General features: G+C 42.9%; 1 protein-coding gene across 2 annotated transcripts in view; it reads left to right on the top strand.

The window, feature by feature from the left end:
- Positions 1-26: 26 nt before the first annotated feature.
- SPPL3 (signal peptide peptidase like 3) overlaps positions 27-16,804 on the top strand; it is a 54,713-nt gene continuing 37,935 nt past the window's right edge. Inside the window, exon 1 of one of the 2 annotated variants that reach the window (XM_027661594.1) lies at positions 27-246. In XM_027661594.1, the coding sequence (XP_027517395.1) occupies positions 224-246 (23 nt within the window). In that variant the 5' untranslated portion in view covers positions 27-223. The remainder of the gene's footprint in view (positions 247-16,804) is intronic. The other variant, XM_027661595.1, reaches the window with a different exon arrangement.

Raw genomic sequence — 16,804 nt, 5'->3', positions numbered from 1 at the left:
GGCTGCTGAGCCCCCGCCTGCCCCGCCGCCACCATCGCCCTCCCCGCCCGCGCGGGGACCCCCCCTCGGCTCCCCTCCCTCCTCACAGCCGCCGCCATGTTGGGCCGGGAGCCGCAGCGGGGCCGCCACTGAGCCCCGGGAGCCTGCGAGGAGGAGGCGGAGGAGGAGGCGGAGGAGGAGCCCCGGCCCGGCCGCCCCGCAGAGCCCAGCGCCGGCCGCAGCCATGGCGGAGCAGACCTACTCCTGGTGAGCGCGGGACCGAGGCCGCGGCGGGGGCCGGGCCGGGCCGAACGGGGCCGGGCGGGGAGGGGGTCCCGGGCGGGGCGGGGGGCGCCGGCGGCGGAGGCTGCGGGGGGGGGCGGGCATCGAGCACCCAGCGGCGGAGGGGCTGCGGGCTGAGGGCTCAGCGCGGCGGAGGAGGAGGGATTAGGGGCGAGGGAGGAGGGACGGGGCGGCCGCGCTGCGCGGATCCCCCCGCCGGAAGCGGGACGGCAGCGCTGGAGCCCCGGCGGGTCTGACACCCGCTGTCCCGGGGGGCTCCGTGTGAGCCGAGCTCTGCGATCCGCCGGGCCCGGGCAGGGGCAGCACCTCGGTGAGGCTGAGAGGCTGCAGGTCACCTCTGCCCACGGCGAGATCGGGGCCAGCGCAGGCTGGTGAGTCGGGGAGTGAGTGATTGTGTGTGTGTGTTTGCACCTGGTGACAATGGGCTCGGGCTGTGTACAGGAAATAGAACGAGGAGGAAGAGACCAGTTCCTGTGGGAAGACATGAAATGTAGCAAATGAGAGGGCATTTTTTTTCGGTGTCCTGACGCTGTCTTGGGCCTAGCTGGCACTGGATCAGAGAGACGGGGTGCAGCTTCTTCGTATAATTCTTGGTTTTTTGTGCTGTCATGGATAACGACCAGAATATGTCAAATAATTTACCTGTGTATCAGCTCTATTGACCTGACCACTGCAGCAATTTGTGATACTCACCCTGCATTTTAAATCTAGTGATATCATCCAGAGTTGTTTCTTAGATTTGTTGGAAAAAAAAGGAGTTAAATCACAGCTTTTGACCTTGGTGTGTGCTGTATGTGGAGAAGTAATATTCCTGTCTGAATGGTCCTGGAAATCTTTCCCATTACTTTTTCAAAACTTGGAACCCAATGGAGATTTCTGTTCTGCCACATGTTGAGACTTTGGCAAACCCCTTCTTCTCTCTTCTGTCACTTCTCTGTCAAGAACCAATATTTGCGCTGGGTCTTCTGCCTTTTAGATGTTATTTTGTGTCACAAGCCCAATTCAGGCAATGGTGTGCTCTGCTTTAAAACAGCAGCAGAAAGACAACTCTTCTGACTTACAGGATTGACTAAGTGTTGTTATGGTAAATGAATGTGGTTACAGATTTAGGCAGCTTAATGTAGTTCAATTAAATATGTCTAGTGAACTGTTGTCTTAGTGTGTTTTAATTGCAGAATGAAATTATAAATGCATAACTACCCTGGGATTTGTCAGCTTTCTTTAAAGAAGGAAATGTCAGTTGTATGTTATTTTGATCGTGAACTCCTTTGCTTTTCTGAATGAGAGTCTTTGCCATGGCAATAGTCTAAAGGGAAGGTTTTTGACAGAGGCTGGGGGGAGGATTTACTCTTCTTTAGGTTGCATATTTTAGGGGAATGAAGTTGGGATTTAAGTTGTTCCTCACTGTTTCCCAGGTGGGTTTCAAGAGTGGAAGTTCTTTCTTACAGTACTGAGCTTGTAACAGAACAAGGACGTGAGGCTCAAAACACTGTAATTTTGTGTCTCTATTCACTCATGTCCTCATGTATTTGAGGTTTCTGTCACTTTGCATTGGGAGCTATGGACAGAGCGAAAATCCAGTTCCAGACTCAGGAGTGCTGCTCTCTTCCCTGTGGATGTTTCATTACTTACACTTCGAGCAACAGTCTTGCCGTGGTTTATTTTTAATTACGGTAATGCAGCTCTGCATAAAATTGGCCAGTGCTTTAGTGCTTTTAGGAAAAATGTGCCTTTTGTGACCCGAGGAGAGTGGTGCAGCAGAGCTGTGCCCAGGAGTGAGCAGGTGTCCAGTTTGGAAGTTGGCTGATCCCATCCTGTCCGTGTGCCAGACCTGGGCCTTTCTCTGTGTTGCGAAGGTGGCTTCCCAAGCACAGGTGTGTTCGTGGTGCAGTGTCCAGCTGCTGTGCACACACCTCATTTCATATCTGAAAATACAGAATTTGGCATGAAGAAAAATCCTTTCACACCTCTGTCTTTGCCTGGATGTAAATTGGTTCCTGGCCACAGCAGTGCTTCCCTTTTGTCCAGGAGTGTAAGGCTTGATTACTCCTTTCTGTGCATAACTCAGCATGCGTCGTTGAATCATTGGAGCTTCATAAAATGATAAAGATTTATTATGGGTTTGACTGTTTTTAAAAAAATTGTCTCAGTTGTGTTAGAAATACCTTGAAAAAATGGACTTGCCAGCTGTAATTACTGGGCATTGGCAAACACACAAAACAGGGCTTTTCTCGGTGACTGACATCTCGTTAATTATGTTGTTTTGAAGAGATGAGAACTAATTCTCATTTTTCTGTATTTATTGTTTCGTTAAATATAAATCTGAGATTTTAAGGTAGGTTTATATTTTTCTTTTAATTACAAGTGGAACTGATTGCAATTACTTTCTTTCATTAAGATGTTCTACAAAGGAAACCTACACTTTTTCCCCATCTCTTTCATAGTTTTAAATACACGAATTGTATTTTGTCACTGTTCTTGTAAGTTATTTCTTCCAACAACTTCTTTTTTTCTTCAGTAATGCCCACACCTATAACCATATGTAGTTTTATTTAGTTCTCTTTGAATGTCTTAAATAGTCTTGCTGAGCCAGTGTTTCAGATAGAGGTGTGTTATCTTTGAAAGGAGCCTCTACTGAAAATTTTGTGGGAGAAAATGAATACTGTCATCCTGGAAAAACCAATTTTAATGTGAAATGTGGGATAAGTGCCAGATGGAAATGCTCTTTCAAAGGGTTTGCAATTTTTTTTTTAAAAAAATGCCTGTCAGTAGTGAGTAGGGAAACTTTCTTTGTCAAGTTCCTGCAGTAACTGAAGGAAGGCAGAGCTGTGTCTGGTCCCGCCGTTACTCAAATCCACAAGTGCTGCTGCATCAGAAAGGTGTTCGTGATTTTCTGCATTAAATAGGAGCTGAAATTAATTCCCTACCAGTGGAATGGACTGTGAGAGGCAAGAGGTTGTGGAATACCCGTTTTCCCCTCGCTTCCTGTCTGTATTCCAGCAAGGAAATGGGACTGGGTAGTGACAAAAGTTCCTGTGGCACCAGAGGGGGGAATGAATATGGGAAGAGCTGTTTGCCCATCACCAGTGTATACTGATGTGTGTAAGAGATTAATAAATACCAAGAAATTTGTCTTCAGGCACTGAGCTTTTGGAAGTATTACAGCAGATGAGCAGCAGGACCTGGATCCTTACTTCCTGCAATACTTGGTCTTCCCTCAATTTCTAGCACTTTGTGGTGAAATTTTTGTGCTGGAGCCTATTGAGAGGGCACAGCAGTGTTCATATCTTGTTTATCTTCAGTTAGTGGGTGTTCAGTGTTTTTCAAGGCCTGATGTAACACCCCCTCCCTTTTTACTGTTGCCCAGTCTGGCAATAGAGATTGCTTTGTTCTTTTTTTGCCCTTTGAATGCACAAAAGATTTTCACAGCTTCCTTCGTTTGTGAAGAGGGAAGGAGAAGGAGATTTCTACACCAAAACTGAATGCATTTTTATTATTTCCTTTTCCAGAGTGTTGTCTAAGAGCAGTATGGATTGCAGTGTGTGCGTGTCCTGTCAGGGTGATGATTAGGAGATGGACTGGGAGGGTGAGCTAAGAGAAAAAAGGAAGGCACTGTATTGAGTCACTGATCTTAAAAACAACTGAACTCCCTCCTAAATGTTATAATCAGTACAATGATTCTTGTATCACCCATCAAATGTTTCATGAGTGAAATGGTGATATATTTAGAAGCTCCTCTACGTAATGCAAAGGGCGTGGAAATTAAATCTAATGATGTGTCAGAGCAATCAATAAAGCTACTGGGTTTTGGAATAAGTGTAAATGTACAATGCTTTCTTTGCTCCTGGGAGAATTCAAATCAGTTGCTGTTAAAAGTCTTGCTGGATTCAGAGGTCTGAGAACTTGCTTTCATTGCAATTAGGCATTTAACATGCTGCTGCCATGAATTAAAATGCAGTCTCTTCCAGGAGACCGAGGTGGTGCTTTTAAGTCTTAGTTGGCTGGATTAGATGTGTATGTGGGAGGGCAGGGAGTAAGAGGAGCTACAGCTTGTTGACAGAACTTGTCAAGCACTAGTGAAATAATTTTTTGCATTCAGGATTTTTTACTTGTTTGTTCAGTTTAGGTTGGGCCACCTTTACTGACTACTGAAGGTGTTTTGAGGATGGGAGGCAGTTTACAACAGAAAACAAATCATTCACCTGGCTTTTAGAATACTGCACTTCATAGGCAACAGATTGCAAAGCACACAGATGAGATTCTGTTGTGCTGCTGTCAAAAATCTGTCATGAAATCTTGGCATACAAACATGGGGTTTGGCCTTTAATCTCCCATTTTTCAGGAACTGAAATTACGGCCACATTCCATTTTAACGATTGTTGGGAGCCTCCTGAGAACAAGGATGTCATTGTATGAATGTGCGTGAGTGTCTGGCATCAGAAGAGTGACTTAAACCTGGGTAGATTTGCGAGTATCACGTTTGTGGTTCATGTTTGTCTTTCAGTACCGGTCTCACTTGAGTTGTTTGTTATCCTCCCTGGAGCTGTTGCTGTCTCAGGCTGTGTCGTGCAGACGGGGCACTGTCTACAGCACTGGGCTGGAAGACAAATAAAGCAAAGAGCATGGGATTAGGTGGAGTTTACAGTTACTTGAATGTACATGTGTATAATGACTCTGATTAACAGAAGGGAAAAAAATCTGTCTTCAGTGCAAAGCCTGTATTTACTAACACAGTAATAATTCTTTAAGAAAAATGTTAAAGCGAAGAACATAAATCAGCATTCTCTTGGTGCTGGTGTGCAGTACCTGTTTTGATTAAGGTTTGTGTCAGTTCTGCCTTCAGCCTTTTCGGGGTATTGTGGCAGCAGAAGTTAATGGTTCCTTGCTTTTTACCCAGTGATTGGAGCACTTGGTCAGGATGTAGGAGATCAGTTCCATCCCCCGGGGTTTCCGGCCTTGCATCTCTCACCTTCCAGGGGAGTGTTCTCATCACCAAACTATGTGTTGTTCAGAGGGTGAGCTTTGTGTGTCCATTTCTATCTGTTTTATTTCATATAGGATACTGTAAATATTTGCTGGGCCAGGAAGCAGGTGAGCCTTTGTGCCTGGGATTGGCAGGGACCTGGACTCCACTTCCTGCCTCCATAAAAACTGTGGGAGCCTGAGGGGTCTGTGAGTCTGTGTGTTCTGTGGGGGGAGTTCAGGCTGCTTTTCTGGAGATGGAAGGTTGAATTTCCACAAACAGAAGATTGATCAGTGTGTGATTTCCTGTGTCACAGGTAGTTGAACTGTTAGGTGTGTGGATCTGCCATTGTTCTTGTGTTTGTGTGAGGTTTGATGGACCTGAGAGTACCTCCTTCTTCTCCTGGAGGGTAAGATCCAATAAAGAAATGGCAATTTTGTGCACTTTGGGATTTTGGTATGAGTTAAACAACCTGATGCTGTTGGAATTTGAGGGGTTGTGTGGGGACCACCAGACAAATTAATTGAGGATATGAAGTTCTTCTGAGATAAGTTCTGTTTTGGTGAATACCACCATTTTTGACTCTAGATTCAGTTGTTGAAAGCTCTGTCAATAATCATTTGTCTCTGAAGCACAATGCCAAGAAATGGATATTTATGAAACCTTCCTACAAGAAGTACTTTGAAATATGTGTCATGCTTTTTAAAATGCAGTGCTTTTGATTTCCTAAAATTTGAAAGAAGAGCAGAACAGACTCTGGTCTTTTTTAGTATCTCAGCTATTTTATTTCATTATTTGGATATTGTGATGTCTCAACACCTGTGGCATAGGGGCCACTGTCTTTATTGCCCTTTGACACTTTATGATGACTCTAAGCACTGTAATACACTCTAAAAGCAAATAATTGACAAAAGTAATTTAGTCAAACAGTGTGATTTAATTCTGGTGACATGAGTAAAGTTTCCAGGAAGAACCAAGGCTGAAATTGGTAGAAAAAACTAATCATGCACATTTTCTTTTTGGTGCTGCATTGCTTCAGTGTCACTGATTAGAATTATAATTTGGAACAGTTCAGCCGGTGATGGGTGTTGAGTGGAGTGAAGCACGAGCTGGCAGGATCCAGGCAATCAGACCCACTGTGAAAGGTGATGATTTAATAAGATTAATGGAGCATATGTGTCATTGCAACACTTGCTGATCCCCTTTCTCTCTGATTCTTCCAAGGATGCTAATGGTGATGATTGCTCCTTCTTTTGGTGTCTGTGCCTGAAATACTCTGCTCTGCCAGACCAGGGTTCTCCCCTCTTTTCCATCCCAACAGGAACTCAGCTCTCAGGATGCATTGAGTGTGTCTCTGTCCCCTGGATCCCCCATGATGCCATTGTCCCAGAGCTCATTAATTGTGTGGCTGTGGTGCTGTCATCTTCAGTATTAGATTCTGTTGGGTATTTCTTCTCAGGGCCAGATCTGAGCCTCAGGTCCCAGATTCCCTTGGAGAGCCTCCATATCTGTGTGTCACATTAAGTGGTATCATATAGACAGGGCAGTCAGAAAGAATGTTCTGGATTTTTGGAAGGATACTGCGTAACTGATAACTAACCAATTAAACCAGAACATTGTTAATATCCTACAGCAACAAGGATTCAGAATAATAAATCCATGAAATGAGAGTGTCCTTGCACTCATTTGTGTTGGGTGAAAGGATTAAGTGGTTTTTTTTTTCTTTAAAATCATCCCAGCCAATGTCCTGAAGTAGAGGAGAATGCACTCAGAAAATTATTCTCTACTGCACGATGTTGTGTTTAAGATGCCTCCCTTTTTACTGAAGTTGCCCATGTAGAAGCTGGAGAGATAAAATCATATCTCTCAGTTTATATATGGCAGCGTTTTCCCTGCCCAGTGGAATCTGAAAGGAAAATGACCCTGTTTGACTCTCATTTCTTCTCTCCTTCCTTCCGTGTCTCTCAGGTCTGGCTGCTTTCCCTTTACTTCCTGTAGCTGGTTCATAGGCTTTTGACCCAGGAAAGTCTTTTCCCATGCAGTGGGCCTGTAGCTGAAGGCTGTGAAATGATTCCCTTCCATTTTTATGCCACAGCCTCGTTCCTACAGGAGCCTCCACAGCAGAGGTCGTGTGGGGGAAGCAGGAGTCGTCGCAGGGAGTTCCACCCTCTGTTCACACACACAATCTTTAACTTTAGGCATGAGTTGGCAAGCTCACCTGCAGGAATAGGCTCAAATCCAGATTAATCTTCAGTTCATCTGCTAAAAGAAAAAAAAAAAGAGTTCTGTGCAGCATTAACTACTGGCTTTTAAAGCCCAGCACCCTCCAGTCCTCTTAGTTCTACCCAGACTGTGCTTCTGTCCACTTTCTGTCTCAAGAGTCCAAATGCTTTGTTCCTGTGAACGCTGCTGGGTTTGGACAGAAGTGTCTCCAAAAAGTCCTTTTGTTCATCTCATAACTAGACAGAAGATAACTTCTAGTAAATTTGCAATGATACATAATTTTAAGTATATTTCAAGTCTTTCAGAAGTTTACAGAGATCAGTAACAATGTTAGGAATTGGGAATGTTTCGCTGAATCACGGAAGTCTGGGAATTCTGCTTACAGCATTTTCTCATGTCAGTACTACTGCAAATAGAGCAAAACCACTGCAGACATGGATTCATGGGGCAGTGTGGGTTCAGGTGGTACAAAAAAATCAGGTGATCTCAGCATGTAGATTGGTGCACCTTTCTGTACAGCAGTGATGCACTGACAGTTTTGCAGGGGGTTCTCTGCATGGGTTAAGCGAGTAGCAAATGTGTATCTACAGGATTTATTTTAATTTCAGTAATCACTTGGAATAATAAGTTCAGCTTACTCCACTTGTGATACGCAGCTTGAACAAGAACCAGAATTGCAAAATGGTTGAGCTCTGCAGGGCAGAGGTGAACCCAACAGCTGAATTACAGCTCTGCTCAGTGTTACTTTTGGTGTCTGTGGCTCTTGGCCATCTGACATCCCTTCTTCTGTTGGATAGGTTTAAAACTTGATTTAAATTTAGTTGGAAGTTTTTGCAGTGGGTAGAAATTCAACAATGAATTCTGGATAATCACTGTAATTAGGATCAACCAGCTGTTGGTACAGATACATTGAATGTATAAGGCCAAGGCTCAGTGATAAGTTGTTCTACAAAGGCACGTTTTTACTGGTGTAAATGTACTACTTTCAAGGTTACAGTTGTGATTTATCTCACCATCATCTGTGTCAGACCCATTTGGCAAGATAAAATAGGTGTAGGTGACTTTGACTTATTTAGTCAATGGGAAGTCCCTTTTCCAGGGGAGTGTTAGCTAAAGGTGAGGTTGGTGAAATAGCAGGTGGTGAAGGGAGCAAACAGAGCTGGGTGATATGGATTTCTGTGGCCTGTACTGCACACTGGGGAGGTGAGGTGTGTCTTGCTTTCTAGGTTTGATGGCACAAGGTCATTCTGGTCCGTTTTAGAAGTTCAGATTGATGGTCTGTGTGCTGGAGGAACTTTCTGATTATCTGCTCTCTGAACCCTCCTTGAGGTGGCTGATCCTGTACCTTCACTGGAATAGCTGCTCCAAGAAGTTCCCACAAAGGGCTAAAAGCTCTCATGGGGAACATTATGATCTCTGCAGGGTTTTGAAGATGAAGAGTAGAATCTAATTAAGCTTTATGTTGAAAATAGTTTAAAGAGTGCTTTTTTATTCCTCATGAAAAAGGAAACTTTAAAGCTAAATAGCAAAGAGCTGGGCTTTTTTTTTTTTTTTAATTTTCTGCTAACTTGACTGCTTCTAAAGCAGATGCAGCTGTAAGCATTTACAGATGGTACAGAACAGAAAGAACCTCTTTATCATACTTAAGTGCCTTAGAAGAACCCCAATGTTGGTTTTCCAGCTCGCTACCTTTCTCTTTATTTTTTTATGTTTTTGCAGATGGAACATAAAAAAGAGCTACCTTAAAGCTAAATCAAAAGATGAAAAAAGTCTGTCATAAACCAGAAATACTTCTCTGCAGGGGGGCTTTACTGGAAAAAGTTTCTTAAAATTCCCAAAGCGCCCTCTCTAAAGAATGTTCCTACTTCTTGTTGTCACAAAGCTTTTTAGCTGTTTGGGCAAGAGTTTGTTGAAAACTGTCCATCTGTTCTGCTGCCTGTTCTTTGCTCCTGGAGCTGGCCCAGCTGCCCTGAGGCTGATGCTCAGGTGTGTTACAGGTCTGTGTTTCCCTTGCACACAGGTTGTAAGGCAGAGGTGAGGCCCTGCCAGTCTGATCTCCTGCACAGGCTTTGTTTGTCTGGGAAGTGACCACGTTTGGTGCTGTCAAGACATTTTTTTTTCTGAGTTTGCCTCTCTTAGTTGGAGGTGGCAAAAGCAGGGGGCCTGTTTGGATGGTCTGTATTGTGTTTTTGTGCCAGCTGAATCCCCTGTTCACGTGGTGCAGTTGTGAGTAGTTGTGTCCATGTCAGGATCTCACCAGCCATCATCTGACAACATTAATTTGTCTTAATACAGGCCCGGCACGATGAAAGCTGCTTAAATCTGGCCAGACAGACTGGCTGCTCTATAGCTTTGACTCATCCAGGAATGCACTTTCAACGCTGTCACTGAAGATTCATAGTTGCTGCTGGTGGTGTTTAATCGTTCTTTTATGGAATTTTTACAGAATAGTGTTTAATTCTACCCAGGCACATCGTGATGGGGTTTATGATCCTGCACTGGGTGGGTGAATCAACTCATCAATAGCACCCAGAGCTGCTCTCTCTGTATAACAAGGTCAGAGTGGCCAATTTGACTTTGGTTCTGGCTTGCTGATTGTAAGGCCTGATGGTTAAATGCTTTGATTAAACTATTAGTTGTGAGTTTTATTTTTTGATCTGACTTCTGAATGCATTGCTAAAAAGAGTTTGGATTTCTAAGCATGTAATCAATAAATACCAGCTCAAGTGTCAGAGGTACGAGGTGTGGTTTTGTTTTGGTTTTTTAAGTCAACAGTAGAGTCAATATAGGTGAGATAACATCCTCTTTTCTGACTTCTGTAATAAAATTGAACAACCTTTTTCTTATTAGAGAGCTCACTGTATTCTGATATCTTTAAAAAATTGTTTGAGAATATCAAGGTATTCTGTGTATTTGTAAGTTAAGTACAGGAATTGCTGTGGAAGTTAAACCTCAAAATATGAAAAAATATTTTTATATTGGGATGGAAAACTGTGTTTTGTCTAGGAATCAATGCAGCACTGAGATCAATATCCTCCACACCTGAGAGGGCCCCAGAGTGTCTTTATACATTAAGTCTTGGGTGAGTGTTCATCCATAGGTTTGGGCAGCTGCATTTTTGAATCTGTGTAAACTGCAAAGTGATGATCCCTGGCTGCTGGGGAGATACAGCCCTGGGTCTTTGCTGGGGTGTCTTCCTGGGACCTATTCTAGCATTTAATTTAATTCATTCTTCCCAGTAGTGCCTGCATATTAAACTTTTCTGTAGCGCTCATTGCCAAAAACGCCTGTATCTCCCAGATAAACCAGTTGTATGGTTCTAGTACAAGTACTCTTGCATTTTCTCACTCTGAACCACTGTTTTTGCTTCAATTGTTACATTTCCTTTATAAGGAGACAGTGACTTACCAAGGAGGTGGGATTTGCAGCATGTTCTGCCATCAGTTCTGCTCTGTGTGAGCAGCTCTTTCACTTACAGAAAGAAACCTTATGAATGTGAATAAACCCTTCTTCTATTAGTCCTTCACTACAGGGAGTATTGTACTCCAGATAGTTACAACAGGGTTAGTGGAAGAATGTCTCTATTGCTGGGTGTAGGTGTGTTGGCAGTGACCAAGTCCAGAACTGGGCACAGATTTTGTGGTGGTCAGGGACAGTTTGCTCTCCTGGGGTGAAGCTTTGATTAGAACCTTGGGATGACCCTGCAAGACAAGGAGCAGGGCTACAGTGAGAGCCTGGGGATAAAGGATGGAGCTGGCCAGAAGGGAAAGAACTTAAGCAGGAATATGCACAGAATGTTTTTAGGTGATACTCTGAGAGGAGGTTAGGCCACTCAAGATGAACTCTCCAGTATAACCTATGTGTCTTGAGTGAAACTGTATACCTGGGAGAGGATCAACTACTTCTGGTTTTGGCTTCTGGATGAGATCAAATATAGCATCAAGCAGTGGTATTCCTCTGTGTGCTTGTTAGGAAACCTGCTGTATTTTTTGTGTGTTCCTCTCTGTGTTGCTTCAGATGGAGATATGGACTTCGGTCTGAATTTTTTTGATTTAGTCTGTTGCTGTCCTCTCTGCGTCCCATAAGATTCCAGGTTTGTTAAGATTTATTGTCTTAAATATTTAAGTAGTTGTTTTGCACAGTGTATTGTTTCCTGTCCAGGCAAAGCTGCCAGAATGATGACACATTTGTCTTCCAGTGCTTTACAATAAGATGTTCAAGGTGAAGTCGTTCGTTGGGTCCTCGGAGGCGTCACAGCTTGTCCTGTCTCTCACACTGGATTATTGGTGTGTCTCAGCTGCCTGGTCAGCTCTTGGTGCAGCAAACAGAGCAGTGACTGCAGCTCCCACAGCTCAGACACCTTGGCAGGTGTCAGACGGACACACTGTCTGACCACACACTGTCTGACCACCGGGGCTGTGAAAAATCTGTGCTGGCCCAAGGGATGATCTGAGTGCTTTGCAGGAATGCTCAGGCCAAAAGACATTCAGGAATTTCCCTGCATATCCTGAGAGTCGTCTCTTTCTGCCACATAATTAATGTGTTTTCTTTTGTCATTGTCCTTTTTTGACTGCTCGCTGGCACCATGACAGCCCTAATATTCTGCCTGTGATGGAATGTTGATGATAAATATGCCCAGGATGATGGGTCTTGGCTCAGTTGCACTTTAGATGAACTTTTAGCCCTGGATCTGCAGCGGATTCTGACTCTTGGGGAATGTGGTTGTAAGAGGAGCAAGAGGAGGAAGGTGGAGTTGAGCAATTCATTGTATAGAGTATTTATCTCCAATGACCTTATTCAGAAAAATGCCTTTTCTTGACTTGGATGACTGACAGTGTCTGGGACGAGGCTGAATTGCATTACTGGAAGACAAGGCTGTGTTTTCTTACATTAAAGACTCAATTGTCTGGAACCTTGTTCACATACATTATTGCTCCAGTTCTGGAAAACACTAATATAGTTTCTTTTTGTTATGGTAAAGTGTGAAAATTTGTTATCCTTTGTTACTAATAATGGCCTCTAATTCACTGTTTGTAGTTAAACTATTGGGAGGTTTTTGTAACAGAATTTTTCAGTGCTGTTAGGAAACTTGCTGTTGAATATCCTGTATCTTAATAGTGCAGAGGAAATGGATAGCTTTGGAAGAGCAGGATTCTAGGGCTCCATGACAATCTATTAATAGAGTCTATATTAATTTGGAATGGCTGCAGCACCATAATATTTCAAAATTTGTTGAAGCGAGATAACAAAATCTCCTGACCCCTCTAGACACTGAATAATGCCCCAAGTCATCTGAAGAAATCCAACTTATCCTCCATTCCTGTGGCTGTTAATTCTTTTATTGGCAATTTACACAGAGAGAGGAACAAAGGAAATAATTTAAAAATAGTTGTAGAAATGATGTGAATTCACAGATCTCAGCAAGTATGGTGCCTTATCAGGGGTGGGATGTCCTGTAGCTTTTCCATGCTAGCTTTTCAGCACTGTAAAAGCAAGTAAGTATTTAGATTTTCTTAAAGTTGTGGACACCTAAGGACAGTAACTTTGCAAAATGCCCAAGGAATAGAAATTCACAGTGCTCTTATTTTGGAAACAAAAGTTTCTTTGAGTGGTATCTATTTTGTAACTAAAAGCATCTTGGATATATAATATGTTGAGATATTTTTAGAAATCAGCATCCAGTGGATGTTTTCTTCATCATGAGAGAGGTCCTCAGTTAAATTTTTAGCATGTTGTAACTAGACTTTTTTTTTCTAAATCTGGTGCTTTTAAACTTAGAGAGACCCCCCACACACGTTTTTGATACAAATGTGGAACATAAGGCCAAGTGGTAATAAAAATCCTGCACAACTCTGTAATGCCATTTGCAATTTTCATCACTAAAGTCATTTTCCTTCCATTTGTTTTATGATGATATAAATGTACCAGAGCTTGCTTATGATTTTGCAATAAGAGAATTTACTAAGCTGAGCTGGGTTCTTCTTTTTCCAAGAGGAAAGAACCCATGAACGTGAAGATGTGCTGGGTAAGGTTCAAGGAGTGTGTTATGTTTCTGTTTCCTGCGTGGTATTGAGGTTGTTCTCAGTTCCTCTTCAGGTTCTGCTGTGCTTTAGATCAGCAGCAGACCCTCCCTGCTGCCAGCCAAGCTCTGCTTTCCCTGCTGGACAGTTACAGACACTCTCCTAAGTAGAAAATGTGAAGAGAACGGCTGAGAAACCCTTTATGTAGCTGTGTCAGTTGGATTTAAGATCCATGTTGTTTTCATGACATCAAGAGAGAACTGGAAGTCCAGAATCTCAGCAGAGTTCAGTGCCAGGGTCATCAGTCACCTGCTTTGCTTCTTACCAAGGGCTGGGTTCTGTACCAGGTGTGGTTTCCACATTAGACATGTTCCATCTCTGCAGTCCACGTGCGAGTTGTGAGCTGTGTGTGCTGCAGCAGAAGAGCTGCTGTACTTGGGGCATTTGCTTGGGCTGTTTGTTTGTTTTAGGAATTCATAATTGTTTAACCTCTGGAAAGAAAATAATTTCTACTGATGGCTTATGCTGTGGCATCAGAACTCAGCAATCGAGTGCTACAGTCGCTGCTGTTTTGCTCCAGCTTGCCCGTGACAATCATCTGAACGTTGTTAGGGACTAACACGGATCTCCTTGGACACTCCAGGCTGAGTTGCTCACATTTCTCACAGCTCACCGTGAGGATCATCACCTTACTCATGCAGCTGTATTGGGTTTTGTAAAGAAATATTTCACTCGTGCAATAGTCTGGGCTTGGATGTAGTAGAGATGCTTATATATTATTTGTCTTTTGCTAATAATGTCTCAGGAGGTGCATCTACAGCCAGTGTCTTGTTTGAACTTTCAGGGAAATCATCATTCTGTGCTTTGAATATCTCCCTATTACCATGGCAAATAATTCATGCTGCTAATTAAGACACTGTTAGAATTGCACAGAAAGATGGGCAGGGAAGGAATACAGCCATCTCATGCTGACAATTTATTTGTCTTATAAATTTATAGGACAGTTACTGCTGAGGTAGCTCACAGTTCACAAATGAAAATGTATGACCTTGTGATTCATGGTGTCTCATCTACTGCAGGTAGAAGGAAAGAGAGACATATTTCAGAGCCATGTTTTGTCTGGTGCATATGGAGACACACGGTTGGGAGCAGCATTGTGCCCTGAACTAGATTTGTGTTCCACTTGAGAGAAATGCATTCAGAGAGACCCTTCTGTTAAGTACTGAGGCCTGAAACCAGGAAGGCCAAGAGTTCCCTAAATAACCGATGACTGGCAGTTTCACACTGGGCAGAGTTTTCTTCTCAAAACCGAAAGGAGACACTTCTGAAAAGAGTGGGAAGCCATTGCAAAATCTGGGAAGTGGGTAATAAATGCAGCAGACTGTTTTGGTGTCAGTTGGAGTTCAAAGAGAAATTAGGAGAACTAATTCAAGTATGTGTTAAACACCAGAGAAATATCAACACTGAAGCAAAGTGATGGTGTCTTTGTTGTCCACGTGTAATAGTGGAGACTCCAGAACTAATAATTCTGTGGTATATTGTGACTGCTTATCCCAAGCCAGATATGCTACTTCTGCCTCTTTTATTTTCCTGCTGTTAAAAGTAATATGAATTACATTCTATGTCATCTGAATTCTGGTGGATAATTTGTATGTTCTCTTTCATCTTCAGAGAAAGTTATTAGTAAATCTTGCTTAATACAGAAAGATGAAAATCATCAGCCTTACCAGTGACCTGGTGGTTAGTTCATGCTGCACTCTGTCTGGAACTGGGCAGTGCTGCCATTGCACACTTACTGCAGCAAATGAAATGCCTGATGTTAAAAGAGAATGTTTTTCTGGTCTACCTTCTTAATAAAATATAATGTTTTCCTTTGTGATTAGATATTTATCCTCCTTCATTCCCAGGAGAGTGGACATTGTGGTTCATATTTTGTTTTGTGAAACAAGATTTCATATAGCTGACTACGCCTCTGGAATCTATGTCATTCTCCCCCTAAAAGGAACTGAAAGCAAACTGGCTTTCTGAAACATGAAAGAAGCCTAGAGCAGACTCTTTGTCATCACATTCCTGGTCAAATCCAGCGTTTGCCTTCCACAGAGTTTCTAATATTTAGTAACGTCTCTGACTTCCCATGGGGTTGCTTAGGTGAACATAATAAGTGAGAGCTGCTGAAAGAGAAAAGAATGAAGACTTCATCATGGGCTAAATTGAGTGAAAACTCTTGTGGATTGCTTGCATGTTTTGTAGGTAGTTTTTCTAAAATCATACTAGTGTGAATCCCCACCTTTCTTGCCTTCACAGTAGATTATTAATGAAAGAAAATAATATACAAAACTTATATAGATTAATTGAATTCTTACTTGTATACGCTTCAGAAATTATGGGGTGACTATTCACATCAACTTAGTTTTAAAGTTCAGATTTAGGACTGCATAAATACCTAAAGTGAATGGAGAGAGCAGGGGACACCTGCAAACCCTTGGTAGAAACGGGCCCCTCTCCCTCCCTGCAGGGAGCAGGGGCTGGGAAGTGCAGTGCCCTGGGCTGAGGGACAAAAATAACCTCTGTGTCCATTTGCTGCAACCATTTCACTGAACATCCCACACACTTTTGTAGAGAGCACAGCAGCTCAAAAAGCAGGGAAACGTTCCCATTGCCCTGCTGAGGTTCCAGCAGGTCCTGGTTGCTGCCTGAGCCCTTGGCTCTGACTCGCCCGGGTGTGACCTCGGCGTCTCCTGCAGCATCACACCCCCGAGAGCCCTCACCTTCAGGGTGTGGGAGCCTGGCTCGGTGTGCTCAGGATTTTTAGAACTACTTTGGGGTTGAAAATGTGCTTTCCAAGAGTTGTACTGTTACAGTAATTTCAGGAGAGACTAGAGGAAGACATTTGGACAAACCAGAAGTTCTGAGTTAAAAAAAAAAAAAAATCATTTGAAGAAAAGTTCGATTTTTTCATCCAAAAATCATCTGTCACTTTCTTGTTACATTTTTTTCTCTTTCTCGCATGAAGATGTTACCCAGCTTCATCCATTTTACGTAATATTTGCCTTTTCCTGCGTTTCAGATACTTTGCTTTAGAAGTCTCAGAAAATTAAAATACAGGAAACAAAACAGGCAGGAAAAATATCTGAAACTTTGTGCTGCTGTGATTTTGTTTTTATTGTTGTTGTGCTTAATCCTGTGCAACACAAGTTGCAGTTTCTCATGAATAAAATCTTAACTTTAAATGTCCCCCAAATGCCAAACAGTCATCACATAGTGTTTTAAAACCAGCTTTATGTCACCTACATCCTCGTGGTGCTTTACTTCTTAC

Source organism: Corapipo altera, unplaced genomic scaffold (genome assembly GCF_003945725.1).
Source record: "Corapipo altera isolate COAL_440 unplaced genomic scaffold, ASM394572v1 150, whole genome shotgun sequence".
NCBI classification, from domain to species: domain Eukaryota; kingdom Metazoa; phylum Chordata; class Aves; order Passeriformes; family Pipridae; genus Corapipo; species Corapipo altera.
Note: the sequence above shows the minus strand (reverse complement) of the source record. Positions and strands in the feature narration are given on the sequence as shown.